Below are 23,607 nucleotides of genomic sequence, written 5' to 3'. Positions count from 1 at the left end.
GACTTAATGAATAATAACTTATTAAGCTGTAACTAAAATCAATTAGCTAATGACAAAGGGGAACAACTCTTTCCTCACGTAACTCGATGTATAAGTCATCAAAAACACTTTTTAAATTTTGAAAATCCACACATAAATAAGAAAATGAGAGCAAATTCATTTTTCAAGAACTTTGAATTTTTTTGGCGCATCTCATTTCATTGACAACTCAACTCAGGTAATCTTGTTTCATTAACATACATTTCTGAAGGAGCAATTCAATCAAACATATAGGACCGAATGACTCTGTGTATTCATTTCACATCACCAACACATTTTTTTTATTCATGATCATAATATGGTGTACAAATATCATCAGTATTTCACCGAGTTGATTGGATTTTGGATCATTGTTTGTTTGTTTTTAAGGGGTTTTACGGTGCTTGCGACACACTTTAGGTCATTTCACCACCAGTAAAAAGGAAGAAAATGGGATAGTGAAAAGATTTTAGAATTACAATTAAAAGGACATGATAAAAAGTAAGACAAAGTGGAATGGTTCAAATAGGGAACAGATGTAGATTCCAAGAGCATACACCATCAATGTACTTAGTTTGAGATCACCTAAAAGTTTCATCCAGACACCAATGCAGAATTCCACCAAGAGGAATACACTCAAATGTTTACAAAATATATCCAATACAGAATACATAACAGAGAGATGATTTACAAGGAGAAAAATATAATCTCTAAAAACTAATACTAAACATTTGACTGTTTCCCTCTCAGCTAAAGACTCCAGCAAGGGCCAGGACAAAACCAAATAATCTCATTTGAAGACAAAGACAGAAAGCAACTCGGAAAACACAGATATAGGGGATAGAATACGCAGCATGACCTCCTCCCCACCATGGGTAGTCAAAGACCCCACCCAGGTTTTGGATCATTCACAATTATACCATAAAAAAAAAGATTGTGGTAAAAAAATATTTTAAAATGACTCCTCCTCCTCCCTCCCTCCCATTTTTACCATAACTAACAGACCTAGCCATCCAATCATTGTCAGATGGACGGAGTAATCAAAAAAGAAACCTGGTTCTACCCACATTCAAAACTGGTCGGTTTGTTTATGAATTGGGTGCTCTACCAATTGAGCTATTGGTAAACTCTACAGCCCCTGCTCCTCATGGCTCTACGAAACTATTTATTGACTGACCTGGTAGAAATTGTCTGTCAACAAATTTTCCACTTTCACCCAGTTGAGTTCCATTTGATGTGTCCACGAATCGTCATCACGATTTACTTTGCTATATCTGTTATAATGGATGGATAATGATAGACAAACAAATAAATAAATAAATAAATAAATAAATAAAATAATAATTGAATGAATAAATAAATAAATAAATAAATAAATAAATAAATAAATAAATAAATAAATGTCAATATGCACACTTCAGCATGTCACATTTTCATCAACTCAACATACCCAGTATGCTTCATTATGTCATATTTATTCGCCCAGCAATCGATATGTTATTAAATTTTCATTTCATACATTTAAGTCATTTGTTAAATGCTTCTAAATACAACTTCTCTTTGGATGTTTGTCATTGTGCATACTTCAATGCTCAGTGAAATGATAAAATATGATTTTACAGGTGATACGAAAAGTATATTAACACATATAGGTGTTTTTAGGTTTTCTTATTTCTAAATAACAGGATCTGACTTTTTAGACTTCATGTATAGATGAAAACTATCACGTTGATAACAAAAGCATAAATTTCTGAATTTATCCCCAAATTCGATAATACAAGGTTTTGTTACTATCATGCAGTAAACCCAGGTAAATATTGAAACCCAAGTTGAGAGGGAGAATATATAAGTATATTGAACACAAGTAAAAGTAAATGACTATACTCCCTCGATGACTAAGCTATGTACGACTTGGTTTGAATCCTTAATTTTATTTGAAACATACGTTTTAAGATATCTTGAAAAAAAAAAAGTACTTTGAAAAACAAATTCTGCAGATGATACTCACACAAAATTTCGCAATTCTAATTCAGCAATGCCACAATGGCCATCTCGTTCTGTCATTCGCCATTTTGCATACTTGAAGCAAACCTCATTCCTTCGAACCACTTGTGCTTGTTGTGCTAATAGGATTGGAATTTCAATTAAATATAAGAACGATCAACCTAGAGAAAATTGTTTGTTGGACACAAATAAGACAAATAAAATCGATTACAAACAATGCTACAAAACCTATACGACAAAAGCCTACAAATGTTGACCTTTTATTTTTCCCTTCTATTTCCATATTAAAAGTTAATCTTTCTGACTTGGCATTGCTTGACGAAATGCATAGTAAAGTCTCAACCCTACAACCACCATTTTTATCTGTTGTTCTTTACTAACAATGTCAATTGTGAATTTGTCTTTAGCAATACATACCTCGTTCCATCTTCATCTGCGCCCTTACTTGTAACTGGCTTTCGTTATAACAGCTGTGAAAAAAATATATGTTGAAATGATGTATCATAAGCAACTTCATGATCATGATCATCATCATCATCATCATCATCATCATCATTATCCTCATCATCATTATCATCATCATCATCATCATCATCATCATCATCATCATCATTATCCATCATCATTATCATCATCATCATTATCCTCATCATCATTATCATCATCATCATCATCATCATCATCATCATCATCATCATCATCATCATCATTGTCATCATTGTATTATCATTATTGTTGTTATTATTATTATTATTATTATTATTATTATTATTATTATTATTATTATTATTATTATTATTATTATTATTATTATTATTATTATTATTATTATTATTATAGACCTGTAAATGAGCTCTATAAAAATTGACTGAGACTGAAACTGAACCTAACTGAAACTCTTCGTATCGTATCAGAAAAATCCAAAGAATCGAGATGAATAGTAAACAGCAAGCTCACTTGAGCAAAACAATGGCAGAAAACTAATTTACGTGGGAATTAATTAGGCTACTTACAATTGTTTATTATAATTAGGTACCCACATCAGTGAAGAAACGGTCAACCAGTTTGTTTACAACGTGAGGCAATCGAGATGTGCTTGTAGCAATCATATAACTTTCGATTTGAAGGTGTCTTCATAACGCACTTCCGGCATTCGCATTAAACTTTTTCATACTTTTAGGTTCTGCCAAGTAAATGTGGTCAATTTTGGCTTATACAAAACAGTGTAATTTATCGCTCGGCTGCTCAAATAAAATTGGCTACCATTGGGATCACGACAGGTTTGGAAAGTGAAAAGATAACTTCACGAAGGCTGTGTGAAATATACACTGGGGTGTGTTCAGACACGGCAATTCTAAGAAGCGTCGCTTAGCCGTGGCAATATATCCATCGTAAATATAAACGGCCCTTGAGCTATGCGTAGTGCTGTGGAACATTCCTAATTACTTAACGGTCATTCGACTACGATTCATGAATTCTTTCTTTCTTCTTCATTTCTTTCTTTCCTTTTTAAAAATATTTGAATCTGACGAATTGACTGATTTCAGTTAACTGACTGAGAATTTACAGGTCTATTATTATTATTACGGATTATCACCTTGTCGTGGTGGGAGGGCTTGCGTATCTCGAACCTCGGACCTCTAATAAGAGAAAAAAGGAGAGAGATCAGACGAAGAGTAATCCACCGGCCCTCCAGGAATGGGGGTTGAGCGTAGGGTTAACAACCCACCTCATAAAAAGCAAACTGTTACAGAAACAGAAACCAGACGTAAATCCACAACCGGCGGCAGCAGAGAAGCGGACCAGAATACTGGCTTCATGACGGTAGGAGGTCAAAGCCGAAAGGACGCCCCCGACCAGATTGCAGATCTGTTGTCACCAAAACGCAAGCTCAATGTCTCGTGCTGGAATGTTAGGACCCTATATCAAACAGGAAAACTGGCACAAGCCCAGCACGAGATGTTGAACTACAAGATTGATTTGCTAGGCATATCAGAGGCAAGATGGACAGGAGCTGGGAAGCGCCAACTCTCAAATGGCGACCTGATCATTTGGTCAGGACGAAAGGATGACCAACACAGAGAAGGTGTTGCCCTCTTGATAGCCAGGCAAAACAACAAGTCACTATTGGAATGGAAACCGATAAGTGAAAGACTTTTATACACAAGACACAACTCAAAATACACCAAGCTATCAATCCTCACATGCTACGCACCTAAAGAGGATTCAGATGAAGAAAACAAAGAAGAATTTTACGATATTCTAAGAATGGCCGTTGAAAACATTCCAAGACATGATATGCTCATGATCATCGGAGACCTTAATGCTAGAGTTGGCAATACACAAACAAATCAGTCCGTTGGAAAGGAGGGCATAGGAGTAATGAACAACAATGGAAGCAGACTGGCAGAATTTTGTGAAGAACACAACTTCATTATTGGTGAAACTTTCTTCCCACACAAAAACATCAACAAATTGACATGGAAATCACCAGATGGGAAAACAGAAAGTCAGATATACCATATAATTATCAACAGAAAATGGAAGAGCAGCTTAAACGATGTCAGAGTCAGACGATTGGCAGACATTGGAAGTGACCACCATCTTGTCACAGCCAAAATCTCTACTAAATTGATGAAAACAAAAATAGCAAAACAGAAGGAGAAACGTTTCAACACAGATAAATTGAAAATCCCAGATATCCAAAACAATTTCAATATCTCAGTAAGAAACAAATTCAGTGCAATACAAGATATTACAAACATGACAATCCAAGATTTCAACCACGTCATGCAGGAAAGTGCCACTGAACACTTAGGACACAATAAATCCAATACAGAGAATTGGATATCAGCAAGGTCATGGGAGCTCATTAACCAAAGAAAATCAATCAAACTAAATCTCCTGAACGCTAAATCCCCCCGACTGAAAGAAAGGCTATCCAGTGAATACTCATTGAAGGATAAAGAAGTGAAAAAATCCACAAGGAAAGACAAAAGAGATTTTGCAGAAAATTTAGCAACTGAAGCAGAAAATGCAGCTGTAAGACAAGACACACAAACACTATACAAAATCACAAAAAAGCTCTCGGGAAACAGAAGTTATGGTCAAGAGAAACCATTAAAATCCCAAGATGGTAGTGTCATCACAGACGAAAAGGAGAAAATTGAAAGATGGAGAGAATATTTCGCAAACCTTCTGAACAGACCAGACCCATCTTCTTACACAGATATCCCAGAAGCAGAAATGGACGTAGAGGTTAATCTTGGTCCAATCACTGAGCATGAGGTGCACGAGGCAATACAACAACAAAAAAATGGCAAGGCCCAGGTATTGACAAAATCAGTGCGGAAATGCTTAAAGCGAACTCGCAAGAAATGTGCAAAATTCTCAGTAAATTGTTCACCAACATTTGGGAAAAGGAAGAAATACCAGAGGAGTGGCAGAAAGGCATCATCCATAAAATAGCCAAGAAAGGAGACCTAGGAAATTGTGCTAACTGGCGTGGAATCACACTCCTGTCCGTAACGAGCAAAATTTTTAATAGAATCCTTCTGAAAAGAATCTCACCTCACATTGAAAACATTCTTAGAAAAGAGCAGGCAGGGTTCAGAAAAGGGAAGTCATGTAGTGACCACATATTTACCCTGAGACAAATCCTGGAGCAAAGCATTGAATGGAACAGCCCCTCTACACCATTTTTGTCGATTTTGAAAAAGCCTTTGACAGCTTACACAGAGAGTCCCTGTGGAAAATACTCCGCCATTATGGTATACCGATGAAGATAGTCAACCTAATCAAAGCAATGTACAGCAACTACCAATGCCAAGTGATCTGTGGTAACAATTTAACAGACAGCTTTAATGTAACAACTGGTGTAAAACAAGGCTGCATACTCTCCCCGCTTCTGTTTATCCTGGCTCTAGACTGGCTCATGAAAAATACAATTGATGGTAAGAAGAGAGGCATTCGCTGGACACTGACATCCTTTCTGGAAGATATAGACTACGCAGATGATATCGCGTTAGTTTCCAGTACACACAGAGACGCCTCAGAGAAACTAAACGTACTACACAAGAACGCCTCGAAAATTGGACTGAAAATAAATTTCGATAAGACTGTGTACATTAGGGTGAATCCAAAACATGACAGTGAAATTAGGATAGATGAACATATAATTGAAGAGGTAACAGAGTTCTCCTACCTCGGATCCAAAATAACAGACGACGGAAACGCAGAACACGATATCAAGCACAGAATTCAAAAGGCAAATCAGGCTTTCGGCATGCTGAAAAACTTTTGGAAATCAAAGCAAATAATGAGAAAGACAAAGCTGAAAATATACAAGAGCAATGTTTTAAGTGTACTGCTTTATGGAAGTGAAAACTGGAAAATGACATCCTCCTTAATACAGAAACTTGAAGCCTTTCAGAACAAGTGTTTAAAAAGAATTTTTAATTTATTTTGGCCTACAAAAATAAGAACAGTGGATCTATTAAAGAAAGCTGACTGCACTAGCATTGATAGCCAAATAAAAAGAAGAAGATGGTGTTGGCTGGGTCATGTGGCCAGAATGGAAAAAGGGTCACTTCCCAAGACAGCCTTGTACTGGACAGCAGATGGGAAGAGAAAGCGGGGAAGACCCAAAGAAACCTGGCGAAGGACCATGGAGAAAGAATTAAAGGAAGCAGGCCTGTCCTGGAATACAGCCACCGCAAAAGCAGCCGATCGCAAAAAATGGAGATGTCTGGTGGATGCCCTATGTGCCTCAAGGCCCGAAGAGGATTAAGTAAGTAAGTAAGTATTATTATTATTATTATTATTATTATTATTATTATTATTATTATTATTATTATTATTATTATTATATATTATTATTATATTATTATTTATTATTATTATTATTATATTATTATTATTATTATTATTATTATTATTATTATTATTATTATTAATATCATTATTATTATTACTATTAACGTAATTATCATTATAATTATCCTCATCATCATCCTCATCCTCATTATCATCTTCTTCATTATTATAAATATTCAAACTTTCCAATTTAAATCAGCTAAACAAGCATTATAAGATACAATATTATTAATACAAATAAGCATTGACTGTAAGCACCACCCACCTGATTCTCATACCGAGCTCTTCATTCTTTAGTCCAATCCAATTCTTGAACTCCTCCATATCAAACTCTAGATATTTCATGCTGAATTGAGAAACAGAAATGATATGATTGACAAATTTCTAGTAAAGTGCAGTGAATGAACAATGAAAGATTTCTCAGAGCCATTAGGCCCATGGTGCTGGAGTTTATACCGGTTTCTATATAGTGGAGTGGACAATACTGCCGTTGTTTTTAAAAACACAGTATATGCAATGTTAACCAGATAGCACATACTGTGTTCTTTAACCCCCGATCCTCGACCGCTGTATAAACGTAACACACCATTCCCACCTCACTTACGCCGCAGTCGTTTAAATGTAACACACCTTTTCCAAGTGACACGCGCATCAGTTGTAGAAACGTAACACAGACCCGACCTTGATTCAGTAAAAATTCCATTGTGTTCTTTATGAAATATAAGCCGAAGTTTGATTGGTTGATATTATTAGTTTCAGCCAATCAGCAAACAGTTTATTTAAGCTGTTTGGGTTGAGTATGAAGCTAGTTTTTGACGTAAGAAATGACACGATCAAACCCGAGTGACGCTATATGTTAGCTACGTCATTCAAACTTGCTAGGCAAGTAATGGGAACCGGTCGTTATTTCCGGTTGACCCCAATGCGGTACTAGAGTTAATAAAGCGGCAGAATAGCAACTGCTAGCTACCTTTTAGATAGGACGATAGTCTATCCCAAATTACTTTCCACCAGATCAAACAGACCTAGCTACCTAATCATTGCTGGGTGGAAATGGGGGGGGGAGGGGGTCAGAAATAAATCTGGATTGCAACCGGGATCGATCTTGGTCCTTTTGATTGTGAACAATGTGATGTGGATTTTTTAAGTTATTTGTTTTGTTGATTTTCTCTTTTTTCTCTGTTTTTAAAATATTTTTTTTCTGTTTTTTAAATCTTTTTTTCTGTTGTTTTTTTTTTTTCTTTATAAGGCATTTTTCAACACTTGCAACTGTTAAGTCATTTGAACTCTAGGAAAACCAAATCCCCCTACCAAATCCAAGCATCATTCATACTCTTATAGTCACCTGGAACAACTACAAAAGACATCCAACTTGGATCTAAGAGACAAGGGGACTCGTTCAAAGCAGGGAGAAGAGGATTTCAAGAACATGATATCCATGAATCTAGCTTCATACCACCTAAATGTCATATACAAAATCCTTTAGGTCTTCAGGTCTTCAGGTCATATTTTTGCAAAATGGAGAAAAAGAAAAGGGAGTAAATGACTCATAAGCAAGGGAACAACACAAAACAAATGACATTTTGGCCTTTGGCCTTTTTCAAGGCCAAAGGCCGAAACGTTGTTTATTGATGACCAATGTTAAAAACTATAAACCCAAGAAGTTTCCTAACAAGGCAAATGTGAAACCAGATAACCTCATTCTAGAACAAGAACACAAAGAAGCATAAAAAGGAAATATGATGAAGCGGGACAGAACTGCTAGCAAGGCAGTGGACCAATGTTAAAACTTATAAACTCGAGAAGGTCAACATTCCCCACTATTTAAAGGAATTTTCATCCATTGTGACTAATTAATAACATGAACTCTAAATTCTCCCAATGACTTCACATATACACCATGGATGAGTCTTGTTGAAATCGGGCAATAAACATGATTAAAACATCTATGAATTCATTACCCAGCAGGATTCTACTCACTTACTTTTATATCTGAATTGAATGTCTTTAGTAGATGTTCCATAACAACTCTAAAAATAAAAGTCCTGTTGACAATATAAGTGAGAAATAAAATAAATTAACAAGAAAGAAAAGATTTTTTGTTTATTAACTCATTCATATCTCACCTTTCTTCATCATCCCTCCGCTTAGCTATGTAATACTCTTTCTCCAGCTGTCGTAACTCTTGCACTTTTTCTCTGAATAGGAAAAATAAAAGCCATTGTAAAACTCATTTAAAGATTCTTGTCAAGACAAAAATAAATATAGCCTTTTTATAATGGTTAAACATCCATTTTATGATTTTGATCATAAACATGAAATAGATATTTGCAATAATATAAAAATCATTCACAAACTGTGTGAAATGAGACTTTGACATTTAAAACCAACATAAAAAATGTCATCAAATTCAGTTGTTTTACACAAAATTTATTATTCTTATGCACACAATACAAATCAAATCTTCATATTATTTTTAATGTCATAAGTCCACACCTAATCAAATTACAATGTGTTCACTTAAAAGGAATGTAGCAAGAAAAAACAAATAGAAATAGATGTTTTTACCCAAGAAAGAAATAACGAGAAAAAAACACACACAAATAAAAAAACAAAAAAAAGCAGGTCCTTCCTTTATCAGCTATAAATTTATTTAAATTCTTAACCAAAGGGTGGAAAAAACTAACTGTTAACGTAAGTAGAAGGAAATCTTATTTGCTAAAATAAAAATTGCAGCCTTCTCTTTTATGAAATGCTCGTTTTCAAGACTAGGAATTTTTAAATATTTTTATAACCATCAATTTACATGCAAGATTTTGTCATACTACAAAGTTGAATTTTTATGGTAACCACCTGAGTTCTTCCTGCAGTTGTAGAATTGGAGTCTTCTGGTCCTCATCCCGATACAACTGTAATTTGAATCGCATGCTTTGGAGTCTATCACTGGCTTCCTGAGGAGGTACAAGATATAAACAATCACTGTAAATGATTCATGACTGTTTGTTTCTTTGCTATTTGTCTATTAGTGTTTTGGAGTTAAATAGCATGAGCAACAATGAAATGTCACATCAACATCTACCAAAAGCAAGAAGAATGATCTCTCTGTGAGATTTTCGAGCTCAATAGACATTTTCAAAGAAAAACCTGAAAACATATCCTTTCAGAAAATATTTATTTAATTGAATTTTAAATGTATTGTATGCGACTTTTGTACTTATGATGTTTTGATGCCCGTTTTACGCTCTTAATTGTTTTGATATTTTGGTTGAATTGGACTTAAAACATTATTGTTACCTGGGTAAACAACGTCCTTTTTTCTTTTTAGGGCGCTTTGAGGTTTCGACGAAAGGCGCGATAGAAATATGCTTATTACTATTATTATTATTATTATTATTATTATTATTATTATTATTATTATTATCATTATCATTATCATTATTATTATTATTATTATTATTATTATTATTATTATTATTATTATTATTATTATTTTATTATTATTATATTATTATTATTATTATTATTATTATTATTATTATTATTATTATTATTATTATTATCATTATCATTATCATCATTATTATTATTATTATTACTATTATTATATTATTATTATTATTATATATTATTATTATTATTATTATTATTATTTTATTATTATTATTATTATTATTATTATTATTATTATTATTATTATTATTATTATTATTATTATTATTATTATTATTATTATTATTATTATTATTATTATTATTATTATTATTATTATTATTATTATTATTATTATTTAAGGACTGAAATGTTGCTTTACTTATCTTTGCTGATACTCGACTGTTATCCTTCAGCAGTAGCAATAGCTTAACTCTTTAAGATTCAACCCGACAAAAACCGACAACGGCATAATATTCATGGGCGGGGTAGTCAAGACTGGCCTCAGTAAGTAAAATCCAATCGTTGTGAAGGAAATGACAGGCCCTGTCACTGCCGCAGGGTGTTTTCAGCTTTGATTTTTATAAATTTGCCGACAGAAAAGAAAATACGTTTCAGAAATTGCGATTTAAATCCTATTTTATTTGCGGGTGAAAATCATTGACATTGCACTTTGTTTGGTAAAAATCGGTAAAAAATTACGACTTTGGTGATGAAAAATGACTTTGAAGACCATTATTGTAAACTTTTAAAAATATTATGAATAATTTATAACTCCCTTATTTGTGGGTCGATTTTGTCATTCGAGGTATCAATTTTATTGTAATAAAGAGATAGGAACTTCAGAGTTATTTTTTCTGATGCGAAATTATTACTTTGTAATTTTAGCACCAAGAAAAATAGTCGGTAAATAAATTTGTTACACCTCTTTGATAGACCGCCAGGGTCCGTTCGTGTAGAATTGTGAATCAAGCATCTAAAAGTCTTCGACCAATCACAGGCTATCTATCCAGCTGGCCAAAACAAAGACGCTTCTCCCCGTCGATGTATTACGCTTTTGTTATGCAAAGAATATAACACCTTATGGAGTAGGCCTAAAAGCTAAAATCCAAAAGTAAAAAATATAATTCTGAGGAATTTGAAAGTCACATTGCTGAAATCAGCTTGAAAAAAGAAGTACATTGGTATTTGTTTCATAAAAATCGGTTGAAAACCAACTGTTTTACGAATAAATTTGATTTTAAAAATTGCTTTTGTTTATTTTAGCTTTTTTTATCAACTTTTTTATTTATCGGCCGATTTTCTTGATTTTTATATCATTCTTTATATCTCAAAGAGACGAGATCAGTGATATAATTTGTTTGTTTCAAATGTAACTAGAACATAATTTGGCTTTTTTACCTATCGACCATGCCTGGATAATTTATTCAACAACGTGGCGATGTGACGCAACTATTTCATGGCCGTCTTCCACTGCATCGACGACACAGGCGTTTATTGCTTTCAGTTTAGTTCGCCAGGTAAATCTAGCCAGTCTAGTGATGATGAGTCATAGCTTTACACTGAGAGAGGGAGACAATTTTTTCGCCGTTTGATCGATTTTTTCTGAATTTCAAACTAATGTAGTATTACCGTTATTAAGTGTAGCAAAAATATTTTTATACTACCAAAGAGTTTATTAACAGAGTTTTCATTGATTATTTAATCATTATTGTGATGTTGTTAAAAAGCAAGAGGGATAACCCATGAAATTGATACATAAATTTAAGTGAATTAAAATTTTTAAGAGAATATCTTAACATGTTCAACACTTAAGATTTTAAAACAAAAGTAATGGAAATGATGTTGAATATCTGTAGAATGTAGACATATAAATTTTATTCCAGTAGATTGAGGCGTTTTTGAGATATCAGTTCACCTGTACGTAAAAGTAAGGATTTTGAGTAAGGTAAAACTGAAATCCAATCACAGCATTGTCTTAATAGACATTTTAAAATAAATCAGCAACATAGTCAAATGTGATTCATTTATATTTATCCCAGAACCAACGAATTATAAGAATTCCATTAAAAATTGTTATATAAGGACACTCATTTAAAGACAATCAAAACCACTAAGAAAATCTTTAAAAGTTCTTATAATTTTCATAACCTTATTTTTGAGATATCAATGCCCATGATTTTTTTTATGTACTTGACTTGCACCTCTTTTAATTTGTGTGCCATATAGACTGCATATAGCACATCACTGGCGAAAGATTAGGATCATATTCACCTCATTAAATATTGTTTCTTGTTCAGAGTTTTCTCATTGAACCAAAGTTATCAATACCTGCATCGCATTTCTTAAAATTATGTACCAGTGGGATACATTTCTCGCAAATTGAAATATTTAAATATGTCAGAATTTCTCATTTATATTTATAGACAATTGTTGATAACGTCTAGAGTCTTTTAATCCTCTCAGCACGGCTCTGTACTCTTTCACAACAAATTCGACATATTTCATTAGTACTAGTGTGATGACCGTCTTCAGTGTGTCTCTCCATGACCTGAACAGAACTTAAATAAGTAAAATTAAGAAATATCTAAAATTTCCGCTTAAATTCAATGAAATCAAATTAAATAAATGTCTCCTATCATCACTATCTAGTTTTATTATTGGGTTTCTAAAATATCATGAAATATTCTCCTCTTTGTTGGTAACAAAAATAATTATTGAGATTCCTTTCCACACTCTCTATTCTTAAATCCCTGAATCTACATAATAAAGTATATATCAAATGAAAGATAATTTTATCTACTTTTCTCTGATCCCTCACCCTTAATGGTAAAAAGTGTTGGTTTGATATTTTGAATTTTTAAATATTTCTTGAACTTATAATTTTAATATTTATTTCATAACAAACTCTGATTATTCAAAAGAGCAAAACACAAACTTATCATTTAATGATGTAAACAAAAATAATTGCGTCTTGTAGAGGAAAAGCTGGTCTTTGTATCCATATATGTTTGAAAATTATGAAAAAGATGCTGCGTCCACAATAGGCTGAGAAAATTGAGTATTTTGATGAAATTTCTACGACTCTCTGCCTGAGAGAAATTCAAAGCGATGAGATTTACCTGCAGACATAATTTATTGCCAATGCACGCCGTCTTGTCAGCTGTTATCACTGTTGCTGACGGTGGGTTGTTTACATTACTTGACGGTAGCCAGTGAGGGAAAAAGTAACTAAACTGAAAGTTTGGGCCCTATTTAAACGGCTGTGACGATGATTCAATTCATTGTTGACGGCTGTTGACACGTGAGCTGCCAGAACGACCAATCGTTGAAGGGTCAAGATGCTCAGTAGCCAATCGTTCTTCGGTCAAAAAACTTATGAACTCACGAGAACAAAAGTTTGAAATTTGGTGATGGATGGACCTATGAAATCGTTTCTGGGCGGAGTTTAGCCATGAGTGACCGTAGAAAACGAAAAGGCGACTACAGATATCAAAGAGTAGGCTTATATCATCAAAGGATGTCTACATGATTGACATGGCCATATAGGGAACTCATTATCTACTCCCCCAAAAAGAATCTGAACACGAGAGGGTTAAAAGATCTCAAATTGAGATATCTGCACTTGCAACAATCATAGGTCAAAAATGGAAGGAATGCTTATGTGCTCGGTTCGAGACTGACTTAAAAGTCTCATGAAGTCTCTGGCATATGATTACAAATTATGGTTATCGTATTTAAAAATTCAATGATTCTTATCTGAAAAAAATAAGATGTGAAAAAAAAGGTAAAAAAAGATATTTTGAAGAAAAATAACAACAACAACAGTGGTGATTGCCTAAATGCCTGGTGGTTGGGAAGCAGAAAAGAAAATGGGCATTTAGACAGAACGCCATTTAGACGAAGTTGATTAAGAGCAAGATAAATACATATATGAACATTTATATCACACATTTCAACTGATTCACAATGATTTTTGTGTTCCAAAGTGCTTAGTTCGTTCCACTAGCAGGCCATTTTAAACATTTCAAATAGTACAAGTTGTCTGCTAGGCATCCTTTTCGTCACTACACTTAACAATTTTTGTTTCTGTCTAAAGTTAGGTACCTACTCCTTCACATCTCCTGTGATTGGATGAAAGTGTTTTGAGCGCCTTACCTAAGGTCATAAGCAAGGGCCAGAGTTTTCCAATCATTGTAATCTGCCCGGTCATTGACTTTGCTCAACATCACATGACTGTGTTACAAGACAAACTAATGTATCGCTCAGCCACCAACATTTATAAAGAGGTGCAGTCAGATCAAGAATGAAGCCGTTTGACATGCACACACACACACACACACACACACAAACTAACACACACACACTCTTACAAAATGGGCCGGGATTTCGAATGCTCAGTGGGTAGAGTACCCGCTTCACAAAACAAGGAGGTAGAATCGATCCCGGGTGAGGTTGGGATTTTTTCTCTTCTGAATCTCCTGTCCACCCAGAGTGATTGGGTTGCTGAGTCTGTTTGATCTGTAAAGTACTTTACATTCTATACAAAGGGCAGCAAGCAATTCCTATTGTAGCATTACAGAAATCGAGATAATTCCAGCTCCATAGGCCCTATAGCTCTGAAGGACTACTTTACTTTACATATACACTCTCACACAGAGAGAAAGCATGCATGTGTGTGTGTGTGTGTGTGTGTATGTGTGTGTGTGTGTGTGTGTGTGTGTGTGTGTGTGTGTGAGTGTGCACACATTCTACTGATTTACCTAACATTTTAACATGATGCTCAGTTCAAGCTCTTGTAATTTCTCCATGAAAATTGCACTTTAAATTTATAACACCGATAAGTCATTCCATGAAAACTTCGTTTTCACAATTAACACCTCAATGCGAAATTCTTCTGTAATGTTGAAGAACATCTCAACATACCAGATCAGACGTCGTGGCTCATGGTCCAGTCTATAGGGTGTGAGGATAAATGGTAGATGTTGAATGACTTCAAAGGATATAATCAGAGGTGGCTTATGTTTGTATAAAATCAAAAGCCCCATGGACTGGGCTACAAGACCTTACATGTCGTTGGCATGTGTGATTTGAGTGGGCGGAGCCTACTTGATTTACTTTGGTGATTACCAACTGCTGGACACGTTTAAATTGTCCTTTTCAACAGCCAATGGGAAGTGGACAGTTGTAAGAAGCTGATTGGACGCTACATGGAGAGAAAGCAGTTTGGGGACATAGGATGAGATTGAGACTGCTGGAGAGAATGGAGGTGGAGCAAATGTGAGATTAATTGATAGTTATCTGGGGCGGTGTCATTAGTTGTCAAATAAGACTCTCACAAACAGAGGATGAATCAAATCAGCCACAAATAGAACAGTGAAATTCTTTTTTTTTTTTTTGCATAACTTTTTCTTAAAGCGAGCAATTAGGCGAATTCCATTTTTTAAAATGGGCATTTCGAGTTGTATTTTTTAAATAAATTATTCCGTTTCACCAAATTAGCGGGAATTTAGGCAAAACAGGCACTAAGCTGGCGGGCATTTAGGCGATGACCACTGTACTATCTTTTTTATCTTCTGATATGAAACATTTCTTCTTTGCTGGAATATGTGAAATATATGTTGTAAAGAATGTGATTTTTAAAAATGATTAATAAAACAAACAAAAATCCAACACCAACCTTTTTCTTTGGTTCCACATACAGCAACAAATTATTTACAATGTCCATGATTACTGAAAACTGTAGCTGGAATAACAAGATGAGAGAGTGTTGGTGAGACAAGAGAAACTAATTGTATATTAGAAAACTTATTTCTACATTATCACAAGAGAGAGAGTAAATCTTGGACAATCGGATGGTAACAAGCATTCCCTAAAACAGGAGACACGAATGAGAAAGGGCGAATCAACTCAAATAAAATCTTTTGTGAGTAATCACAGTAAGCTCTAACCATACGAGAACTAATACTTTGATAAATGCAAATAAACGGGACAAATTTGGAGAAGTTCTCTTCCTGCTAACAGGGATGAACTATACATTTAGAAAACCTACAGAGGACTTGACTTAAAAGACGTTCGCATCCCTGTCTATGGACTGAGATACCTCACCTGCTTCCATCATCTTAAGCTTGAGATTTTCCAACATTGCCAATCATTGGAACATAGTTCTTGCCGATCTATCGTATTTTTGAATGTCATGTGATCTTACAGAGTTCCGAGATTTTGATTCATTAGAATGAAAAGAATGGATTTTAAGAGTTTTTACAATTCTAAAAGTATGCTAACATTGCTTTGTTTACTGCAATTTCAGAGTATCAAACAGTGCTTTCTTGCATAAATGAAATTTAGATGTCTAAAAATTATTTTTATCAAATAAATGGCTCACAACTCTAAATTAAACAGAGGAAAGATAATCATCCTGAAATTATTGAAGCGTTAAATTGCCAAGACTGACTAAAACACTCACATGATTGGAATAAGCATAGACACTCTCATGAAGCAGGGTAAATGTGTCCACTCCCTCCTCTGTACTCATCACATCCACCTCTTCTCCAGGCTAAAACAAATGAGTAGTAATCAAGTTAATGGAATGGGATGAGAGATAGAGATGGGTAGGTATATAGATAGATAGATAGATAGATAGATAGATAGATAGATAGATAGATAGATAGATAGATAGAGAGAGAGAGAGAGAGAGAGAGGTAGAGACACGGAGAGAGAGAGAGAGAGAGAGAGAGAGAGAGAGAGAGAGAGAGAGAGAGAGAGAGAGAGAGAGAGAGAGAGAGAGAGAGAGAGAGAGAGAGAGAGAGAGAGAGAGAGAGATAGATTAGACCTGTAAATGAGCTCTATAAAAATTGACTGAAACTGAAACTGAACCTCACTGAAACTCTTCGTATCAGAAAAATCCAAAGAATCGAAATGAATAGTAAACAGCAAGCTTGCTTGAGCAAAACAATGGCAGAAAACTAATTTACATGGGAATTAATTAGGCTACTTACCATTGTTTCTTATAATTAGCTACCCAATCAGTGAAAAAACGGTCAACCAGTTTGTTTACAACGTGAGGCAATCGAGATGTGCTAGCTTGTAGCAATCATATAACTTTCGATTTGAAGGTGTCTTCATAACGCACTTCCGGCGTTCGCATTAAACTTTTTCATACTTTTAGGTTCCATCAAGTAAATGTAGTCAATTTTGGCTTAGATGAAACAGTGAAATTTATCGCTCGGCAGCTCAGTTAAAATTGGCTACCATTGGGATCACGACAGGTTTGGAAAGTGAAAATATAATTTCACGAAGGCTGTGTGAAAATACACTGGGATATGTTCGGACACGGCAATTATAAAAAGCGTTGCTTAGCCTTGGCAATATATCCATCGTTAATATAAACGGCCCATGAGCGATGCGTAGCGATGTGGAACATTCCTAATTACTTCACGGTCATTCGACTATGATTCATGAATTCTTTCTTTCTTCATTTTTTTCTTTCCTTTTTAAAATATTAATTTTAAAAAATATTTGAATTTGACGAATTGACTGATTTCAGCTAATTGACTGAGAATTTACAGGTCTAAGAGATGGTGAGGGGATTAGAGCAGAAGATAGACAGATGGAGAGAGAGAGAGAGAGAGAGAGAGAGAGAGAGAGAGAGTATGAGGGGATTAGAGCAGAAGATAGATAGAGAGAGAGAGTATGAGGGGATTACAGCAGAAGATAGATAGATAGATAGATAGATAGAGAGAGAGAGAGAGAGGGAGAGAGAGAGAGAGAGAGAGAGAGAGAGAGAGAGAGAGAGAGAGAGAGAGAGAGGAGAAAGAAGGGAAAGATGAAACTAACCAACATGACATGCCAAATACTTTTCTGTCATCTGTCTGGAATTTAAGTGATGTATTCATGTTTTTAATGGGGTTTTTTTTTTGTAATTGGCTGAAGAATGGTTGTGGGACCAAACATTTCGTGTTTGATTTTATTGTTATTTTTTTAAAAGCTGTTTTATTCATTTTTGGTAATTACTAGTGGAATAATGCTCATTATAAACCATCAATTGAAAGTGGTAAGGAATCATTACAATTCAAACTTCATTTTGTTTATTAGTTTTACAATTTCTTTGAATATTGTTTAGTTGACAAAGAGTTTACATCCCAAATGTCCATAGTTTACATTTATTCATGAAGCTTTTCATTTTCACCTTTTCATTTTAAACCATCAATTGCTTTTTCATTAAAAATAAATAGCTATCTATTTTAGCCCTCAATGTTGAATGCAATCAGCTGCTTATAGAGGTTGAAAAACTGAGTATAGGCTATCATGAAATAAACAAAAAGAAGCGATTAATACAATAGTAGATAAAAACAATATTTCACTTATCGTGATAATAAGAGTTTATTTTATACTTACAGGTAACGGTACCTCAGGCAGAGCATTGGGATCTACCTCACCATAATTGGCATAGAAAAATTTGCAGCTGCAACGATAGATGATTCTCTGGAGCTGGACACGCTCAGGAGTGGTGCTCTGTGTGAAAATTCATAGAATAAGAAAACTATTTCCTTATTTTCTCTCATCAAGATATGACTACAACTATTATCATGGATTCATGTTCAATTCTCGTGTTCCTAAATGGATAAATGTAAGTTTCAAGCAATGATTGAATAAAGCAGTTATTCAGCGCCATGAGGTCCATGGAGCTGGAGTTTATCCCAGTTTCTATAGAGTGAAACAGACAATTGCAATTGCGTGCTACCTTTTTGATAGGACTCTAATCTATCACAAATTACTTTCCACCAGATCAAACAGACCCAGCGACCCAATCACTGCTGGGTAGACAGGGGAGTCAGAAAAAAATCCCAACTACACCTGGGATCGATCTCAGTCCCTTTGCCTGTGAAGCGAGAGCTCTACCAACTGAGCTATTGGGACTCCTAAATTGTTGAATAATCTAACCATACAACCTTTATTTTGCAGGACTGTCTCTTGTAAAAAAAATTAAATTATGTATTTCAAGAAGAAAAGAATGATGTAACAATCTAAGATAAACAAGGTTTCAACATACTTATCATAGACTCACTTGCATCCTAGGTCTTTTGTTTTTTAATTAAAAACCCATGAGCATTCATTAAACAATCTCAACATCGGATCTCTACCTCATAAAAAATCAAATGACTAGTGAAACCTAATACTTAAACATAATATTTAGCTTATCTGACCTTGTGGTTCAACATCAATTTGATACCAATTTAAAGGCTAGTTTATTCACCTTTTCAGTGTACTCATGGAGAGTAGAATGGAAAATATAACGAAATGAGAGTTGGAAAGACAAACTTAAATAAAAATGCCAGCCTTTTTACTTAATCTTCTTCTTAGTCATCGTAAATATTGTCATCCATCTTCACCACCAACACCACCAACACCACCACCACCACCACCACCACCTCCTCCTCCTCCTCCTCCTCCTCCTTCTTCTTCTTCTTCTTCTGCTTCTTCTTCTTCTTCTTCTTCTTCTTCTTCTTCTTCTTCTTCTTCTTCTTCTTCTTCTTCTTCTTCTTCTTCTTCTTCTTCTTCTTCTTCTTCTTCTTCTTCTTCTTCTTCTTCTTCTTCGTCCTCCTCCTACTCCTCCTCCTCCTCCTCCTCTTCCTTGTCGTCATCATCATCATCATCATCATCATCATCATCATCATCATCATCATCATCATCATCATCATCATCATCAATCATAATTATTGTAATGGCCCTCCCTGCTCTTCAAGACTGCCGATATCACCACTCCTTATAGTATCAATCACCTGGTCTGCCCCATTAGTGGATGTGGCACTGGTAACCACACTGCTAACCACACTCCCCACAGACTGGCCACTGCTAATCATCTCGGGAAGACCACTAAGGTCCGCATTCAACCGGTCCTCGACATTCTCTTTGGACAACCATGGGATGTTGTCTCCTTCATAGCTACTGTTTGAGTCCACTGTCGCATAGTACTAGGAGTGAATAAAGATTGTACATAATATTAAATATTGTAATATTTTTTTTTTTTCATCCTTAAATAATGTGACAGCATTTCTTTCAAACCGTAAGTTTTCCCAATAATATCTGATAATGGCTGCAAACCAAGCAATAACACTAATGCCACCTATAGACAAGTAACCACACAAGTGTGCTTCTCATAGTACCAATGGGTCAAGATAACAAGGATAAGAAGAGATTTTAGTTACCAACATGGTTTTTTGTTCGAAATTGTTGCCCTTATAGAGGACTATATTGCCATATTTCTTTTGAAGTTCCTTTAAGCAACACCATCATTGCCTAAGCATTTCTGCATTTCTAAAGGGTTACAGATAATCTATCTGTCCCTATATACAAAATATCAACAGGAATTACTCGTACTGTCCATGAGACCAGATACAGCTGAACTGACTTGAATTGTTTGGTTCCCTTTGAAATGAACATTGGTCTATCATAGAGTACTTTCATCTAGTACTAATAATAGACTCGGTTAAATAATTATAATATAGAGCCAATTAAGTGCTATTAGCACTAATCAAACACACAGAGATTACTATCATACACACCGTACATGCATGCACAGACACTCTCTCTCTCAAATCACTCTCTCTCTCTCTCTCTCTCTCTCTCTCTCTCTCTCTCTCTCTCTCTCTCTTCTCTCTCTCTCTCTCTCTTTCTCACACACACACATACACACACACGTACACACACACAGAAACAAAACATCTTATAGGATGAGTGATCCAGTCAATGCTGGGTGGGCAGATGGGTTTTGAGAATGGAGTGCTCTACCAATTGAGCTATATCAAAATTCCATAAAAAGTACAACAAAAAAGAAAAACAAACAAAAATCAATAACTGGACAGATTTAACATATATAGTTATGTAAACACAACACAGTCTTCTACAGTCAGATAATTAAATAATGTTGAAAGGAACGTGGTTTACCAAACTGGAAAATACTTAAATTTGTCTTATGTAATGTCTGGGTTTATTTAATGTGGGGGAAGAAATTTAAAACTCAAAAAAATAAATAAATTTTAATTTAATCTATTATGACAATCCCTTTTCCCTGTTTCTTCTTAATAATTGAAACATTGCTTTTAAAATTCTTTAAAATTCTATTTCTTTTCAAATTTTATATTGTTTTCTTTTTTTAAATCATGAAAGCAAAACGAATAAAAATGTGTCACCTTTAATCCATTTGTTAACCAATCTTCCAAATATATATAGATGACCGTTTTCTTTAGTCAAGTTTTATGTCAGAGTGAGCCGGATATTGAAAATTTAAAAACTATAAATAGAGTATTTATAAAGGCTTCATTGTCAAAGATTCTGATTCAATTTTGTTTCTTTTAACAACTTCCATTTAACAAGAAGTAAAAACTTAAATGTGTATGTGTGGTTTTGCACTTTTTGTTTCATTTATGTCTGTTTGCGTATATTAAGTATATGCTGTAACCAAATGCAAAATTGCCTTCATGGACAAGTAAGATATTATTATTATTATTATTATTACTATTATTATTATTATTATTATTATTATTATTATTATTATTATTATTATTATTATTACTATTATTATTATTATTGGGGGCCGAAGTGGCCGAGTGGTCAAGGCATTGCGCTGTGACCCAGAAGGACCCGAGTTCGAACCCCGCTTCAGGCACTTTCGCTTTTTTCCTTGAGCAAGATTATTAACCCCCAATTTGCTCACTTGGACAACATGGGTGATTCCTGTTGACATCAGACATCTTGTTTGATGAAATATCTATATTCCTTCGTGGAATGCCTAGGCGACGATATCTTATGATGTCGTGGCGGAAAAGGCATTATTTTTTAATTTAAAAAAAAATTATTATTATTACTATTATTATCATTATTATTATTATTATTTTTATTATTATTACTTTTATTACTATTATTATTATTATTATTATTATTATTATTATTATTATTATTATTATTATTATTATTATTATTATTATTATTATTATTATTATTATTATCAAAAAGATTTTTTGAAAGGCACAATCTTACTTCTTCTACTCTGATGATAAAAATGAAGATGATGTTGATAATGATGATGATGATGATGATGATGATGATGATGATGATGATGATGATGATGATGATGATGATGGCAAAACGAAAATCAACAATAACAACAACAACAGCAAAACAACAACAAGAACAAAGAGGACAATAAAGTGTAAAAATAAACAACCTACATGTGCAGTAATAATAGTTAAATATATAAAAATACAACTCTCCCTTAAAATGAATAATTTACAATTAATTCTTTTTTAAAACTTGGCGAAGGGCAACAGACCTGCATGCAGTCTACATCTCCATTCCACGTGGACTTGGATCTCAGCTGACCTTGTCTCCAGATTGGAGTGTGAGTGTATGACATGATTTTGGCTCTTGCTGCACTGACTATAACATACCCTGGGGCCTCACTACCCTTGCACACAACTTGGCTGTTGTGTATTTCAACTTGTAGGGACAGATTTAATTATAATATAATATATATTATAAAAATATATTATATATATATATATATATATAATATATATATATATATATATATATAAATGGAGTCACTCACATATTTGTGGCCAAAACACATGTTTCTGTGGTCTCCATCCACGTCGTCAGTCAGCATATTATGTCCGTAGAATGATTATATTCGATTTGGGTTCAATGTTGATATTCTTGCATCCTTACTTCCGTTGTGTTGTTGATTTAGCACTAAATAATATAACATAATATGCCAACTGACAACGTGGATGGAGACTACAGAAACATGTGTTTCGGCCATAAATAAGAGAGTGACTCCATTTATATTTTATATTAGCTCTAACCAACATTATCGAGCACTCTCGTACCTACAAGTACACACCAACACTCATAAATATATATAAATATATATATATATATATATTTAACGGCTAATATTCTTTCCCCTTCACTTATAATTTGGTTTGAAGTCTTCAAAAAAAAGAAAAGAACAATTAATAGAATTAGAAAAAGTATGCATTGCCTTAAATGAACAAATGCAATTTTCTTTTTTAAAATAAAAAATAACAAAATATTATAGAAATCAAGGCAAATGATCTCTACTTTATTATCAATATATGAAAATAGACTATAATATTTCATGGAAGGGTTCTTTATCTGTTAAAAAAATATATTAAAAAATAGAGGTTTTCTTGTGTTAAACTGAATTTTAATCAAGTTCAAACTTATGAATTAAGAACATGAATTACATTTGAAAGT

At 34.0% G+C, this 23,607-nt stretch overlaps 1 protein-coding gene across 1 annotated transcript in view; it reads right to left on the bottom strand.

Annotated features, from left to right (window-relative positions):
* Positions 1–23,607, bottom strand: part of LOC144967275 (protein hobbit-like) — a 93,838-nt gene that overhangs the window by 27,738 nt on the left and 42,493 nt on the right. The window contains exons 44-54 of the mRNA XM_078904321.1: positions 22,658–22,824; positions 20,109–20,300; positions 18,724–18,840; positions 16,793–16,882; positions 16,007–16,072; positions 9,751–9,848; positions 9,024–9,095; positions 7,163–7,243; positions 2,440–2,492; positions 2,027–2,141; positions 1,196–1,292 (exon numbers count right to left, since the gene is read on the bottom strand). Coding sequence (XP_078760447.1) covers positions 1,196–1,292; positions 2,027–2,141; positions 2,440–2,492; positions 7,163–7,243; positions 9,024–9,095; positions 9,751–9,848; positions 16,007–16,072; positions 16,793–16,882; positions 18,724–18,840; positions 20,109–20,300; positions 22,658–22,824 — 1,148 coding nt within the window. The remainder of the gene's footprint in view (positions 1–1,195; positions 1,293–2,026; positions 2,142–2,439; positions 2,493–7,162; positions 7,244–9,023; positions 9,096–9,750; positions 9,849–16,006; positions 16,073–16,792; positions 16,883–18,723; positions 18,841–20,108; positions 20,301–22,657; positions 22,825–23,607) is intronic.

This window comes from Berghia stephanieae, chromosome 3, assembly GCF_034508935.2.
Source record: "Berghia stephanieae isolate SIO BIC M18660-M18661 chromosome 3, UCSD_Bste_1.3, whole genome shotgun sequence".
In the NCBI taxonomy this organism is placed as follows: domain Eukaryota; kingdom Metazoa; phylum Mollusca; class Gastropoda; order Nudibranchia; family Aeolidiidae; genus Berghia; species Berghia stephanieae.
This window is presented reverse-complemented; position numbering and strand designations above follow the sequence as displayed.